At 52.9% G+C, this 15,640-nt stretch overlaps 7 protein-coding genes across 7 annotated transcripts; 3 read left to right on the top strand and 4 right to left on the bottom strand.

The window, feature by feature from the left end:
- Window positions 1–943: 943 nt before the first annotated feature.
- On the bottom strand, window positions 944–1,345 carry AB675_5904 (uncharacterized protein; the record flags this gene model as incomplete). Its single annotated transcript, XM_018146153.1, has 1 exon — window positions 944–1,345. One exon carries the CDS (start codon window positions 1,343–1,345, stop codon window positions 944–946), a length of 402 nt encoding a protein of 133 aa, XP_017998813.1.
- Window positions 1,346–1,379: 34 nt separating this feature from the next.
- On the bottom strand, window positions 1,380–3,198 carry AB675_5903 (uncharacterized protein; the record flags this gene model as incomplete). Its single annotated transcript, XM_018146152.1, has 3 exons — window positions 1,380–2,315; window positions 2,363–3,020; window positions 3,065–3,198. The coding sequence occupies 3 exons, from the start codon at window positions 3,196–3,198 to the stop codon at window positions 1,380–1,382; spliced, it is 1,728 nt and encodes a 575-aa protein (XP_017998842.1).
- Window positions 3,199–4,157: 959 nt separating this feature from the next.
- Window positions 4,158–5,134, bottom strand: AB675_5902 (uncharacterized protein; the record flags this gene model as incomplete). Its single annotated transcript, XM_018146151.1, has 2 exons — window positions 4,158–4,937; window positions 4,967–5,134. The coding sequence occupies 2 exons, from the start codon at window positions 5,132–5,134 to the stop codon at window positions 4,158–4,160; spliced, it is 948 nt and encodes a 315-aa protein (XP_017998870.1).
- A 724-nt stretch (window positions 5,135–5,858) lies between these two features.
- Window positions 5,859–7,034, bottom strand: AB675_5901 (AB hydrolase superfamily protein B1A11.02; the record flags this gene model as incomplete). The annotated part of the gene is made up of 2 exons (XM_018146150.1): window positions 5,859–6,869; window positions 6,918–7,034. 2 exons carry the CDS (start codon window positions 7,032–7,034, stop codon window positions 5,859–5,861), a joined length of 1,128 nt encoding a protein of 375 aa, XP_017998693.1.
- Window positions 7,035–7,822: 788 nt separating this feature from the next.
- On the top strand, window positions 7,823–8,714 carry AB675_5900 (Rhamnolipids biosynthesis 3-oxoacyl-[acyl-carrier-protein]; the record flags this gene model as incomplete). The annotated part of the gene is made up of 2 exons (XM_018146149.1): window positions 7,823–7,938; window positions 7,988–8,714. 2 exons carry the CDS (start codon window positions 7,823–7,825, stop codon window positions 8,712–8,714), a joined length of 843 nt encoding a protein of 280 aa, XP_017998729.1.
- A 274-nt stretch (window positions 8,715–8,988) lies between these two features.
- On the top strand, window positions 8,989–9,687 carry AB675_5899 (uncharacterized protein; the record flags this gene model as incomplete). Its single annotated transcript, XM_018146146.1, has 1 exon — window positions 8,989–9,687. One exon carries the CDS (start codon window positions 8,989–8,991, stop codon window positions 9,685–9,687), a length of 699 nt encoding a protein of 232 aa, XP_017998879.1.
- A 3,658-nt stretch (window positions 9,688–13,345) lies between these two features.
- AB675_5898 (Delta(24)-sterol) lies at window positions 13,346–15,361 on the top strand (the record flags this gene model as incomplete). The annotated part of the gene is made up of 1 exon (XM_018146145.1): window positions 13,346–15,361. The coding sequence occupies one exon, from the start codon at window positions 13,346–13,348 to the stop codon at window positions 15,359–15,361; it is 2,016 nt and encodes a 671-aa protein (XP_017998675.1).
- Window positions 15,362–15,640: the final 279 nt, after the last annotated feature.

Genomic DNA, 15,640 nt, shown 5'->3' with positions numbered 1-15,640 from the left:
GACAGTCGACGCCGAGAGCAGGTCTTGGTGGGTGGATTGGAGAGGAAAGCGGGACTCGCCCTGATGTAGATCTGTAGGCTTTAGGTTTTCTGACGGCAGCCAGGTTTTTTGACTCTCAGGCAAGACGACCTCTCGGTGGCGGGGCCTTTCAATGTAAGTACCTTACCGTTGTCTCTACGCAGTTGTGCTGCAATGTGTTTGACAATGAGGATCGTGTCTTGATGTCCGAGGAATATACATGTTGGAGAACTTACGTGACGAAGCGGCAGGAGCATTGGGATACGATTCGGGCACATGCCGAGCACGCCATAGAGCGTTGTTGGGGAACCTATTCATGGGGATTACCTATCTGGGCATCACAGTGCTACTAGACTTGATAGCATTTACTTCGGTTCGAGGTGGTTGGGAATTCGAGAAGCCCAGTCGATTCGAGGCAACGAATCATTCCGCCGTCATCCGGCCATGGACAGGTTCCACGGAGGTGCAGCCAACCGGTCTTGGGAGCCACTTGTCAACCGGCGCTCTATGAGAAGGGGTTGTGGAACGACTCGTTGGAAGACAAAAGCTTGAGATATAAGGAAGAAGCACCCTGGGAGATACAAAGTCTCAAGTCGTGTAATGACAGAAAACGCCAAATAATTGCACCAGGTGTATATGCTGTGATGGATCGAACACCTGAGTCGCCTGTTGGTCGTCTTGCGCTACGCATCGTCTGAGGAAGTCGGCCTAGGCGCATGGCATGTGCGACGTACAGCCTGGCTCGAGATGCCCAATGTGACCCTGGCGGACTTCATCCATGGCCACCGAAGTAACACTCGCCTTCTCGTTGTGGGCATTGATTGCCCAGCAGACACTCTCCCGGCAGCCGCTGCTCAACCTCAAACTCAGCCGCAAGCACTTCGCCAGCTGATGATATCGAGCTTCTGACGGCTGCCCGCTCCAGTCATGCTGAGATGGCTTTCCTGTCGTCAACCAATAGAGGCCTATCTCTGCTTCCTGGAGTCATTGCGCCATTCCTCCCATCGATTACTTGCCGTTGCTCGATTGGATACGCTTCGGCTTCGGCGTGTCGGCCGTAGTCCCCCAGCAGGGCGTTCATCTTGCTAGCAATTGGCCAGCCAAATTCAGTCTCCATCTTCTGGACTACGCCAAGCAACACTTCCTGTTCCTGGTGAGATTGGAATTGTGGCACGCAGAATGTGATGGCTGCATAGGCAATCTCCTTTGCAAACATGCTTCTCGAAGAATTGGCCATCCCGCAAATCTTGAGGACAAGCTCCCGAATGTCGCGGACCTGCTTGTTGCGAGCGTTGCGGTCGTCGGGAGGGTGTGGATCGGCCTCCATGAGGCTATGCGGGCCAGGGAGATGTACTGATTGCCTATGAGGTTGACTTCGCCCAGCAGCCAAGTGGTCGGTAGAGCAAAGGTCGCATAGGCTCGATGCGGAAGCGGTGGATCCTGTTGCGGTTGATCGCGATAGGGTGCGAACGAATATGGCTTGTATGACTCCCAGTCGATTTGGTATTGGCGAAGAGCGCGAAAGTCATCGCCTCGGGATGGTGAACTTTTGTCGTCATGGAAGCGAAGCACATCTGCCAGGTGACAGAGGTGCTTGTCGGCCCAGATGAAGTCTTCGATTTTTCCTGCGCCGGAAAGAGTCTCAGTGCGTTCCATGTTGGAGGTAAGGTGAACTTAGCGTTGATTGCGGCACGACCTTCCTTGGGTCTGGAAATGTACATTATGGTAGCTAGGATCTCCTGCCGCAATGCCACGCGATTACATGCGTGCTCGAAAGATAGCAGCGTTTTCTTTCCCCACGCTCTGTTATCTTCCTGCATAAGTTGGAAAGATGCTTGATTGTTGTGTGGTGAGTGGCTGGACTGCATCCAGTTGTGCTGATTCGGCGGGCTGGCAGAAACATCAGCCATCGCAAATGCTCGAGCCCTGATAAAGCTCTGGTAAGTCCGGTTGACTCCGTCTTCTTCTTCGCCGGTAATCGATCTCTGGAAATCGCTCGCGAATCTCAAAAGTACTGCGGCTGCGAAGTATTCCACGTCGCAAAGCTGAGCTGCATTGGTTGCCCTTTTCAAATATGCTATAACTGCGTCAAGATACCGGTAGCACATGTCGTCATTCAGCCTATCGAGGCGTTCATTCTGGTACTGCACAGTTCTTCCGTCTGACGCTTTGTGCTTCTTGCTAGCCAGGAGGTGCCGCGAGGCGGCAACGAAGACAGCATTCAGTAAAGGCGGATGAAAGCAAGCTTCGTGGGGCACAATTGTTTCAAACGTCCTGCTAGGATCGCCAACATCGAACTGACGAGTGTTAGATGGGATCACAGCAGATGAGACGCTATGCATACCCAAGGCGCTAGCTCTTCCCTGAAGTAGTGCATCAAACACGTGCATAGTTTAGTAGTCTGGTCGTTCGGCCATCGGAAAAGCCCTTGCCATTGTTCTGGCGACAGCAGGTCTTCATCTGGAACAGCGGCCGCCTGGCTGTCCTCAAGACGTCTATACTCTGCATAAATCTGCCTCGGGACAGGATCGTGGTTTCCGTGCATATCGGGACCGTGAAGACTGGAAATATCGCGCTCTGGCTGTTTGTAGACGGTGTACCGATGTCTCATATCAGGGTGTGGAAGAGGTAGAGTTGAGTTGAGAGTGCGTATTGGTGGTAGTCGCAAGTCTACCTGGGGACGGATAGTGAAATCATTGGGGAGCGGCCGTTTTGAAGGAGACAGAGGTGACGGGAACTCTGCTCTGTAGGCTGGCGAAGTAGCTGCTTTGCTGATTTCCGAGTTGGTTCGCTCTCTCGCTGTGTCTGCGGAAGAAGAAATACATGAGTTACTGCGAGATGTAATTGTTGATGAAGGCCGCCCTTGGAAAGTAATATACGGCGCTGATATTTCCGCCGCGACCTGTCCAGGATATGCAAACGGTTTTCCGGACTCCTCAACGCAATACTCGTTCTTGAGGTCTGGCCCTTCATCGTGGAACTGGAACTTAGCTGCATGGTGGCTTCATGTTAGCTGCTTGACAACAGAGGTGGTATGGAGACTTACCATGTCGAGTTGGTGGTAGCCAGGTCTGATTTTTTCCGAATTTGTCGTCCCATTTCGAAGAAGATCCCGACTTGAACTTGACAGATCCGGTCTGGCGTTGGCAGGTGTGGTTCAAGCGTTCGCATTGCTGACATTTTGGCCGGTTGTTGTCACCTGTGCGCGAATCAGTTCACAAGCTGGGAAAATAAGACGTGGTGGGCGGGGGGCCGATAAGCAATGCGTGACACCAGCACAACGTGTCTGAGGGTCTCGCTGTGTGACCCAAAAAGGTCAGGCGAGGTGGCAGACGTACACTTGAGATGGCGGTCTAGGGCATAGGATTAGCAGCGCAAAGTCGTAGATCCGGAGTAGCTTACCTCGACATTCTCTGCAAGGGTCGTCTACCTTATCTCGGGGTGCGGTGCCGGGCATGGAGTGATTGATCGAAGCGAAAGGGCAAAGTGCTGCACAAGCAGAAGAAGAAGCAAAGCATCGTCGTACGAGGATTCAAGTTGCCTTGAGCCTGCTAATAAGGTAAGAGAAGCCGCTGTTCAAGTTACTCGAGCCTGGAGGCGGGGATGGAGGTCCTGCTGCATGTCGTAGTCGTCAGAAGGTGCTTTTGTGTGACATATCGCCCTGCTCCTCGCATTAGAGCTTGTTGCAGACTGGCGGTCACTGGTATCGGATGCTGATCTAAGGTAGGGGTTGACGAGAATACGAACACCTGGACACAAAAGAAGCAGGAGGGGGCAATCAGTTGCAACGGGCGACGCCTTCCCCGCCAGGAAGAGTGTCCCACTGGCCGGACGCGATCGCCGGAGATCTTGCAACTTAGGCGGAAGGTGAATCAGTAATAAGGGAAGCTTCGATTAGCAAATCGACTATAGAATTCGACGAGAGGAAGCTGTTCAATTGCGAAGGCATCTTGCGTCAATTCTATTGTGTATGCCTCTGGCTTTGTTTCAATTCCGACCGCAGAAAGATGATTGCTATATGGTGTTTGTTTGCTGCACAACTATACCCTGACCTCGCCTAAGTACGAGGCACCCAAAAACGCCCCAGCGCCTGGATGCAGTCCCCGCCAAAATAAGTATCTGTGCACAAAGTACGGGCATCAGTCAACGTTGATCTTGACATAGTCGCCTTCCTCTTCCGAATCTCGCTCCCAGTCACTCATGTCCTTCTCGCTGGCGGATGCTTCTTCCACCTCGTAGCGAGGCAAGGTTTCTTCTTCGCGACCTGCCGTTACGGACCGCTCATCCCTGGCGTCGTGATCTTTGCCCCTCGTGGTTGGCTCTGCAGCAACTTGGGGCGCTGCCTCGTACATTTCCTCATCTGCATCGAAGAGCAGATCTTTCTCGTCGTTGTGAGGTTGCGTGCTCTCAGCTTGTGAGATTGGGACCTCGCGTCTCTGGACTTCGCGATCGACCTTTGGCACTCTGATGACCAGGACTCCGTCGACCATCTTGGCTGTGATGCCAGCAACGTCGACACTAGCAGGATCACGTTTCGTGCCTAGGCGGACCGCTTTCTCGAACAGTCCGTTTTCTCTCTTTCGTCCATTAACAACCAAGTGCTTGAGCAGTTCCTCGTCTACTCCAGGACGGTGCACGACACCGGTGACTCGGAGGATGGAGTGCTCCCCATCCCAATCCACGCCAACATCTTCTTTCTTGGCTCCTGGAAGAGATGCATGAATTTCGTAGTGGGAAGGGGTGTCGAAGATGTCGGTCCGTGGCTCGAAGTCAACCTCGTCGCTGGATGGAGATGCCGTGAACTTGTCCTTGTCGAGACCGAAGTTCTCCGCTGCACCCGCGAGGTCGATGCCAAGACGATCACCCAGGTTGTTCAGGAACCCGCCGAGGTCGAATCCTGGCTTGGTGGCCTCAGACTCCTGTGGACCACGTTCTCTTTCGTGAGAACCTTTGCGATGATGGTGATGATGGTGTGGATGGTGGCGAGGACCGGACCAGAAATCTGGACCGAATCCGAACGGTGGCGGACCGCCGAAGCCACCGCGGCCTCCCCAGCCGCCTCTGCCACGACAGCCAGGGCCACGTCTTCCTCCCCAGCCCTCGCGGCCTGGACCATGTCCGGTTCGACCTCTGAAAGGTATTTCGTGGGATTCGTGCTGCTTATCCGATCTCACTGTGGCAGGGTCGATCTCAGGAGGATCTTCGGCCGCTGGTTGTTTGCCACGAGCATTCTCGCTAGGTTGTTCGCGTTGGGGCTGAAATGCTTCGCCCTGCGAGTGCTGCTGTTGCCCGCTGACATTTTGGCCGTTGTATGCAGCAAAGAAGGATGATCGTCAAGGTCTTGGACGAATGTCAGAAGGGTGGGGACCCGCGTTCAAATGGTGTAGAGGAGGCATATTGAAGTTAGTCGGTCAGTATTGAATGGACTGAATAGAAGCAAGAGCCAGGCATAGGCTTTGAAGCCACAAGACGTTCTATATAACATGTACAAAGATGCCAGGCAAACATGTTTCGTAACACACTCTCACACTCGAATCGACTAATCAGATGACGAACGGGCGATTGGAAGCAGCCAGAACCATCGAACTTCGCCACCACTAGCCACAATCCGCAATGGAGGGGAAGCGACCTGCAGCCAGCCAGTCTTGCATGGCCATGCTGAAAGTGCAGTCAATCACAAGCCGTGGTCGACGATCTGGAACATGTAATGAGTGCTGCCTGGACGTTGATGGCGAATGAAGGGAAAGGTGGAGGAACTGAAGAGAAGCTGTTGGAGACGTTCGTCTTCACGCAGAAGCCTATCTGGATCACGTGACTAGACTTAGACGGACTCGGGTGCTCTACAATTGTGACTTGACTGTATCGTTCTGTCCCTGCTGTAACACCCACCGTACACCTAGAACAACGTCGTTGGCCCATTTCTTCGTTACCGACAGCTGTGAGTAGAACAGCCACCACAAGTGAGGCACTCCGGGATAAATCTCAGTCCGACATAGATTCCCAGATTTTCGGTACAGGTGCTGCCAGTAGAGAGCTCCATCACGAAACAGGTCCATTCCCGCTGTCTGGTAGTACAAAGGCGGTAGCTTGCTATGATCTGCTCGGTATAGTACTGTCATCTCGGGATCGTCCACCCGCGCATCTGCCAGTTCTCCATAGCACAGATTTGTTGCTTTTTCCGAGAAAGGAGCGAACTCATTCTGCTTCGCGGACGGTAGCTTCTCAGGAAGGAACGACCAAGATTGTGTTGCGTCTTGGAGCTCGGTAGGAACTCCTGTACAGGCAATAAATACTCCAGTAATTGCTGGATGCAGCTTGTTGTCTCTGGCTCTGTATAGAGCGTTGAGGGTGTGAATACCACCAGCACTGACGCCGCCAATGAGGAATCCTTTCCCGAGATCACCTCCCAGCGAAGCGCCGTTCTTCGAAGTCCATTCAATAACGTCGTAAACATCATCGCGCGAGTCATGCAGACTGTGTTCCGGTACCAGACGGTAAGCGACGTCAATGACTATCATCCCGACGCTTCGGCACAGTAGACGGCAGATAAATTCCTCGCTGTTGAGGTCTCCCGTGCAAAAGCCTCCCTGGTGCGCCATTATGATGACAGGTCGTCCCATTGGCCTCGATCCTGGCGTATAGATACGAACTGGTATATCGATGCCACTGGAGCCAGTCCTGATCGTCCTCTCCTGAGTAGAGCAGTCTGGGCCGGGTATGCTAGATAGTGTTTGCTTCACAAAAGGCGTCTGCATGAATCGTTTCGCATTCGCTGCTGTGCCCTTCCTTCCCAGGTCGAGTCGTTTCCGAGAAGGCAGCCATGGCTTGGGCCTGCCATACTTTTCAAAGATCTACATCACTTCAGCTGGTGAACTTCAGGGGGATGACAGTCCGCTCACTGCTTCGAGCTCTGGAGTCGGTGTCGACCATTTCTTGTTATGAGCTGCAACGTAGTCAAAGAATCCTGCGTCACCTTCACCCTCGACGGGATGGAGATTGTATTTTGCGTCGGCCATAAGTTACTCAGGTGCGAGAAAGATGTCGCAGAGAAAGTCCAGGGTCAATGCTAGAACACTATCTCGTGGCAGTACCAATGCTTTATACGACCTCAATCCAGCGTCAGAAGCAAGCTTTCCGAGCTGACGGTGCTGTAGTGGACCACCGCCGACTCGCTGTCTGATCTAGGGCGGTACCTAGATCGGTGAATTGATACCTTACGCAGTCAAGCTGGCAGCAGCTTCTTCCGAACGTGTTGGTGTCAGACGAAACCGTTGAGGTACACAGAGTCTTGCAGCATCAAATGAGAGGTGAGCAACGCCAGACAACCATTAATGCAAGCCCCGTCGGTCCTGCGACTCGCGGGGAACTGCTCAATGGGGCAAGCGTAAAGCGCCGTTGAAGCTCTTGCCCAGAGGAGCCAGGACGCCTTAGGGACGGCATCTCAGCTTTCGGCAAACACGATGAGAATCTGAGGATGCTAAGAGCTCATCATAGTGCTCGACGCCGCGGCGACGTCGACTGTAAGGCTCGTCCCTCGAAGTGGTAATTTACCAGGAACGTTGCTCCCCGAAGGAGCCCCGTCCTTTCCACCAAACTTATAGCTTTGGGCTTGTCGGACCGGGGAAACCGGACTCCGGCAGCCGAGGCACGATTTGATCATGATGATAACTAATGTATAGTAATGTCACAACGCAACTCTCCTGCGAGGGTATTTGGACACACCAACGATCCTTAGCACCTCTGGACTGAATCTGAGACTGTAGCTCAGTCCACCAGAGCCGCTCGCCCGCAGCATACTGTCAAGATGTCTGCTGAACAGGACGTCAAGCTCCATGACTTTGGCAACATCTTCCGTCTCGACGGGAAGGTTGCAGTGGTCACTGGTGGTTCGCGTGGCCTCGGACTGAACGTGGCATCTGGGTAAGCTCACCGATCCTGGCTGCTGGCATTTTGCTGATCTTCCTCACAGCTATCTCCAAGCTGGCTGCGCCAAAGTATACATCACGTCTCGGAAGGCAAAGGCCTGCGAAGAAGCAGTGAAGGCCCTCAATGCCTTGCCAAACATAAAAGGAAAAGCATACTCAATCCCAGCCGATGCTTCTAAGGTCTCAGAGATCGAGCGGCTCGTCGCTGAAGTGCAAAAGACCACAGACCATGTCGATATCCTCTTCGCAAATGCTGGCGCAACGTGGGGTTCGTCGTTCGAGAAGACGACGGAGTCAAGTTTTGCCAAAGTCATGGACTTGAATGTAAAGTCGGTCTTTTACACGGCCCAGAAGTTCGCACCACTTCTGCAAAAAGTCGCAAAGTTAGGCGACCCAGCAAGAATCATCATAACGGCTAGTGTAGCTGGTTTGGGTGTTGGTTCTTTGGGCGAGACAGCGACCTTTTCCTACAGCGCCAGTAAAGCCGCAGCAATCAGCTTAGCCAAAAATCTCGCCGTCGATCTTGGACCAAAGGGTATAATTACCAACGCGATAGCTCCCGGCTGGTATCCGACGAAGATGGCAAATGGCCTTCTTGATATGCAAGGAGGCGTGGCAGAAGTCGCGAAGGACGTGCCCAACAGAAGACTGGGCGAGCCGGAGGATATCGCAGGGTTGGTGGTTTTCTTGTCATCGAGGGCTTCAAAACATCTGAACGGTGTTTGTATCGCGACCGATGGAGGTGCAATCCTCGCAAAAGGAAAGCTATGAAGTGATCAGGTCTTCACTTGTAGATATAGACTCATCTTCGAGAACGGAAAATTTGCGAAGACGTCGAACACTCGCATTTTGTACCAATTGGATCGAATCATGATACCGCTGACGCGCTTCGTTTGTTACGACTCATAAATGCAGGATAGGGCATCACACCATATGTCCTCCTCAAGAAGCACTCAGCTACTGACCGATGTTTTGAGAATGCTAGTTCCCATCGTCGCTCTGCAACCATCGACACATCATCACGGTGTACAGGATAACACGAACGATGAAGACATGCGGCATCCTTGGCGGCATGTCCAGCCACAGCACTCAGATATACTACCGCGAGCTCTGCGCGCTGACCAGCTCACGTCTTGGGGGCCTCCATTCTCCCGATCTCCTGATACGATCTCTGGACTTCGACCATATTGCCCGTTTGCAGTCTGAGGGCAAATGGGATGAGCTCGGGGGCATTCTCAACAATGCCGCGGTCGGACTCGAGCGAGGTGGCGCTGATCTGCTCCTTCTGGCCACCAACACGATGCACAAGGTGGCAGATCGAATGATGGCAGGCGTGACGATTCCACTGTTGCACATTGGAGACGCCACTGCTCTTGCGATCTTGCGGGACAAAAGACAGCTCAGAAGACCCGGATTGATGGCCACAGCATTCACGATGGAGCAGAGCTTCTACGTGGACAGACTTGAGAAGCATGGACTGGAAGCTGTCGTGCCCGAGAAGACGGATCGAGACGTAACGCATCGAATCATCTATGAAGAATTGTGCAAAGGCGTGATCAGAAAAGAGAGTGAGGCAGAGTACGTCGCAATTGCGCAGCGACTGATCAATGATCAAGGCGCTGACTGCTTGATCTTGGGATGTACAGAGGTCGGCATGCTGTTGAATAGTGGCAATGTCAAGGTACCAGTCTTTGACACAACGCTGATTCACTGTGAGGAGGCACTGCGAATGATGCTGGGGTAGCGCGCTTGTGGCAGACGCCTATCAGCGCCACTCGAGGCGAGGTTGTCCAGAAGGCCAAAACCGTGAGCCAAAGACTTCCCTTGATGCAACTATGGCAAGGAGGGCCGCGTTATAGTGCGTCTGGAAGACATCAACGTGGCTTCCTTCAAGGTTGTATTCATGAATCTCTCCGAGGCAATCCGAATGTAGTGCGCATACTCCGCCCCAAGCATGGACACCACAGACTCGCGAAGCAACATCAACGAGAGCGTAAGAAATCTGTCGTAGACGAAACCCATCTCATCTACGATCTCTCTTCTGTAACAATAGTCAGACTCGCCAAATGGACGCCGTCGACAGTCGGGTACTATTCCGGGTAGTCGGCAATTTATCGCGTCAAGCCGCCGCTGGCGTCATGCACAGTCGTTGCTTGAAGCGCCCATCAAAAGGACGACCTGTTCTGTTCTACAACACCTCATCTTCAAAAATCTCTGTCAGATAGCTGGTGCTGCCGCCTTCTGCACGAATGTAGTTCAGCTGTGGAAAACCAAAAATGTGATGCTGCAAGGGTTTCGAGGTTCCGGCAAGCTCACTGCAGGGACTGCGGCAACTGGCAGTGGGCCCGCCCAAGGATCAGCGCACAACGACGTCAATGGTCTTGGAATTGGGGGCTCTTTGAGCGTCTCGTGTTCTCTGTGGTTGTCGAGGAAAACGTGGGGCTTCACAAGCGCCTGAGGCATGGAGCTCATCGATCAGACAGCCGTTTGTTCCGTTCTTGACGGCTAAGCAATATGATGGCGGGATAGATAGGAAGCCTTCCAGCAGACTGAACTTCAGCTGGCACAGTATAGCAGTAATTCAAGGGCTTTCCTCAGGCTGTCGGAGACTCAAGTGGCGCCGAAGCTGTGGGAGGGCATATCGCCCGCGTGTAGTTCTGCCCACTGAAGCATGTCTCTGTAAAAGTTCGCCTCGTGGTTTTCGAATCTCTTGCAGAAATGACGAAAGTATGGGCCTTCCGGGCGTCAAATTTATGCCGGCGTCGATCAATCATTTTGTGTTGTGAAAGAGTGGACGTGAGGGATCGGATTTGCACTAGAGCCAACTGAGGAGAGGATGATCTCTTGTCAGCCAGCCAATCCTCACATTGTACTGGTGCGCATCATTGACTCTTCCGTCTTCCTTCTTGCCCATCTGTCTCTGAAGTGTTGCCGCACAGGCCTTCTGACGCCTGTCGCCTCCGCAGTTCGAAGGCCAAGTGCTAGCTCTTTCTCGGAGCATAGTCCTGTCCTGCCAGGTGCAGCGTCGCATCCCACGTTAACACGCTGATCGCCCGGTCCGACGAGTCCAACGTCGACATTTTCTTTCATTCTGCTTGCTTTCGGGGGTCCACCTATAGAAGTCAAAGAGGAAGCCTATCTGCCTTACATCTGCTTTAAGCGCAAACCCTCTGACCGCTTTCCCGCAACTTTTGGCCAAGTCACCCGCATCTATCACTTCCGCGTTCGACCCTGGTTCTTGAATGACCCTGCATAATAGTCCTGGAATCCTCGAACGCGATGTCCTTTGTATGAGAATTTGGCATACACGCTGGTAGCGGCCACTGCGCGCAGGTCGTTACCCATACAGCACTCTACGACACTTCCGACCACACAGCCCAGGTCAGAAGAAGACTTTGTAGCTCGCAAGCATAGCGCGATTCAAGTGCGAGGGACATACAGACTATGAGCGATTCTTCGATACACGGACAGGCTACGGCCGCATTCCCTGGCCCCATCGACACAACCTACAATCAAACTGCACGACCGAGCCTCTCACCAACAAGCTCTTCAACTTCATCCAGCTCATCGGAATCTGAGTTAGACCCAGCAGCCCCCCGACCTGCTTCACGGAAGTCGAGAATGGACAGGCCGAGATTGAGTGACAGACAAAGGTCGTCCTCCTTCATTGTACCCAAAGAACGAATAAATTCGTCGGATCACCCCCAGTACCCGCCCTCAGATGCACGAGCAATGAGTCCTCGAAGGAATAGTCAAGACTTAGATCAGCTGGAGCGAGATGTACGCCAGAGCTTGAAGGACGAAGCACGAACATTGCAATCATCTCTAGCTGCTCTAGCTGAGAAGATCGATGAGGTGAAACAGGGTCACGACAAGCTTGAGAGTGAGAACCGGTTTCTACAGGATTATATTGGTGGTCTCACGCGAAATATGTCGAAACCTACCAGTACAACTGCCAAAGGCAAAGGGCGGAAATGATGCCCTGTCGCCACAGTCCTTGGTATTCACGTTGAGGCAAGCACTTGTGTTGCTACTGCATTGAGGGATGAATGGCAGTGGCTGGGCCTTGATCAGCATCAATGTGCCCTGTCCGTTCTGCATAGCACAGGCGTTGAGCATTGTGTTTCGCAGCTATGCATTGTATGTTATGATACCACAGAGTCAGGCTTGACATCCGGTATCAGCCTGAATGTACAATAAATCCAGATACGATTTCAACCATTGCTGTACTTCGTTAGCGTCGACGCTGTCGCCGCGCGTGTATACCGGAAGTTCTAGGATGTGCTGTGATAGTCTCGTGTCTGACGACAGTAGTATTTATCTTCTCATGCTATCCCTCAGCCATCTCTCGTACACACAAAATCGAATCCATTCAAAGTCCGTGCTTGAAACACCTTTTTGCAAGCTGTTCAATACCTTGAACCAAGACCATGGCGCGAGGGCAAGAGACTCGTCCCACCAGATAGCAGCAAGTGCTATCAAGGCATGGCAGCGTGAATCCACAATATCGTACGGACGGGTGGAGAGAGGGAAAGAAGGTAGCCGAGGGCAAAGGAGGTACTTATAGATGTTGGCAGCAAGTGAAGGTCAGCAGTGAACAGCGGCGATCAGTCCAGTGACTCGGCCAGCAAGCATTCACTGTTCGTCGTAGAATCCAGCGTCAGCTACTCCTTGCTGTCAATCTGTACAATGGGCGGGCTTCTGACCTAGCATGTGCTGACACTTCGAGCTATCCAGGATTGCTGAATGAGACAGAACCAATAGAACCAGCAGATCATAGGGATCAATCAGACAAGTCTCGTACACTTTGTCTCGGAGCACGACAATCACGTCTTATGCTTTAACAGCACTCGGAACGCCTGTGGCCATCACAAATGGTCATCATAATCCTTTGGTGATGTGTCCGGACCTAGGTAAGCCCGGCACGACAACCTGACGAAACCACCAAGACTGCCACAGTGTCAGCGACATCTTACAGTCACTTATAGAATTGTCGTATGGTGGAAAAGTCATTGCTCGGTGTACTGGTTGCTTCGAGCTCTGTGTTCAAGGGTTTTGAGTCGCTCGGAGTCTTGAAGGGATGACTAAGCCGCGTCGTCCTAGGCCTTGGCACCAAGTCCGCGAGGGACCGGATCTCTTAGAGCCAAGATCTAATCTCGTAACGCGTCAGCATCATCTTCTGGGATTCAGGCATCTCAGATGTTCAAAGAGTATAGCTACTTCCATCGCACACAACTCGTCGGCGGCGTATCTATCGTCATAAGCTGTAACAGATCAGCTTGACTGAACCTAGTTCGACGTCGCCAAATTCTCCGCGTACAGTCCTTTCCGGTTCTAGTCTGTGCTGATCATTCCCTGGTCCTTGCGTCTATCACTTTGGAAAAGTCCCAATCCACCTAATAATGTCAGACCTTCAGACTCGTCACGACAGAGACATTGCTCTCATCGCGGAGAAGGTCAAGGAGTTCTACAAGAACCAGAAGCCATTCCGCATTTACCATGGCACAACCGGATCGACCCGGCCCATGGCCTTCAAGGCTGGGACATTCATCGACACCCAGAAGCTCAACCGGATCTTTCCCGTCAACAAGGAGAAGATGACTATGAAGGTCGAGCCGAAGGTCGCGATGGATGAGCTTGTTGCTGCAGCTCAGAAGGAAGGCTTTCTCCCTCAAGTCGTTCCGGAACTGATGGGAATCACTGCTGGAGGTGCGTTCTCCGGCACTGCTGGGGAGAGCAGCTCTTACATTCACGGCCTGTTCGAGGAGACTGTCGCCGAGATTGAGATAATCGTGGGCGACGGCACGATCCTGAAAGCTAGTGCCAATGAGAACGCCGAACTGTGGGAGGGTGCCTGCAGCAGTATGGGCACACTAGGAATAATCACTTTGCTTGAGGTGAAGCTGGTGCCCGCCAAGAAGTATGTCCAACTCGATCTACGCCGTGCTAACGGTATTGTGGATGCTATGGCGAAGATGGAGCTTGCGATCAAGGACCCGCAGTACGAGTACGTTGATGGCATGCTCTTCGAAAAGGACTACGGTGTTGTGATGTTCGGCAAGCTCACAGACAAACCTGACAATGGAGCTGAAGTTCGCTCCTTCGTGAAGCGAAACGAGCCATGGTTCTCGAACTACATTGAAAAGGTTGGCGCAGACCGTACTAAAGATCCCAAGCCGATTGCACTGCCTGTGGACCAATACTTCTTCCGCTACGACCGAGGTGTATTCTGGGGAGGGAAGCTTGCTTTCGACTATTTCCATGTCCCCTTCAACCGCGTGACAAGGTGGATGCTTGACCCTCTGATGGGCTCGCGTGTCGCCTACCACGGCCTGCACGAGGGTGGTTTCGCCAACAAGTACATTGTGCAAGATTTCGACATGCCAGAATCCAAGGCAGGGCCTTTCGTCGAATACATCTCCACGATTTTGCCCAACTACCAGTTCTGGTTATGCCCCGCGAAGACAGGCAATGACCTGAAGGTCATGCACAAGCTCCTACCACCAGGCGGCGACCAGGAGAAGCACCGAATAATGCGAGAAGAGCGCATCTACAACGTCGGTGTTTACGGCAAGGGCACCAAGGACCACGACAAGTTCGTCAAACTCAACCGCGAAATCGAACACAAGCTCTGGCACGATTTCTGTGGCGTCAAGATCCTGTACGCGCACGCTTACTACACCGAAGAAGAATTCTGGCAAATCTACAACAAGGCAATCTACGACGAGGTGCGCAAGAAGTACAACAGCGAGACTCTGCCTACGGTCTACGACAAAATCAGCCAAGACATGCAGAGTGGCAGAAGAGAGCCTAAGCACTTGGGTGGGACGATAGGCGCGATCAGGGCCTTCCTTGGCTTGCTGAGCCACAAGCGCCGCACCAACTACCTGCTAGACAAAAGAGGCGGATCGGCCAGTGCGGCTGCGGCCAAGCAGTCCTCTGCGCCCACTGCGAAATCCGTCGATGAGAAGCCGGTCAACGGCGTCAACGGTGACCTGGAAAAGCAGGCGCATGGTAGCTCAACGACCGATGGCTTCGACGCAAGAGCCTTCGCAGCGCAACATGTCACCAGTCCACACCTGAAGGCAAGCATGGCAGCATCGGCTCCCAATGGAGCTGCCAAGGACGCTTCCTCAGACGTCGAAACCGCAGTCGACCAGACGCCGACACCTGAAAGCAAGGATCATGCTCCTGCTATCTCGGCACCTACGCCAACGACTGAAGCAGCACGAATTCCGCTTCCACACACAGTCACGGACGAGAAGCTTGAGTCTACCGCATTGAGTGGGGCCAGCGCAATTGAGAAGCCTGTTCAAGCCTCGTCCACAGCCAGCGATCCGATTGCGGCGGCTGACGACCTATTCGATCGCGCTGTCAGTGCCAAAGAGACCAGACCTAATGGTATTGTCAAGGCTTGAGACCACTGTTTATGTGCTGGACTTTTAGATGCTGGCAATGGTGTAGAAGTAAGGGTACGGATAGTCGTTGGGTGTATCGGTCGCAGTAATGAGGAGGTGATTATCGAAGGACGCAAAGGAGCTTCGGGTTGAGGTGCAAAACTCAGGTTGATACCATTTTGTTCTTGTAGGTCACTGTTAGACAACATTCTATGTACTAGACACATGGCCAATTGAATGTCTCACTTCTGTTGCAAGATGCCAGACTTGTGCCGCCCGTTCTGCGCCCGGATGCATGTG

Source organism: Cyphellophora attinorum (assembly GCF_001299255.1).
Source record: "Cyphellophora attinorum strain CBS 131958 chromosome Unknown Contig17, whole genome shotgun sequence".
Classification (NCBI taxonomy): domain Eukaryota; kingdom Fungi; phylum Ascomycota; class Eurotiomycetes; order Chaetothyriales; family Cyphellophoraceae; genus Cyphellophora; species Cyphellophora attinorum.
The sequence above is the reverse complement of the archived record's forward strand: the minus strand, read 5'-3'. Positions and strand labels throughout refer to the sequence as shown.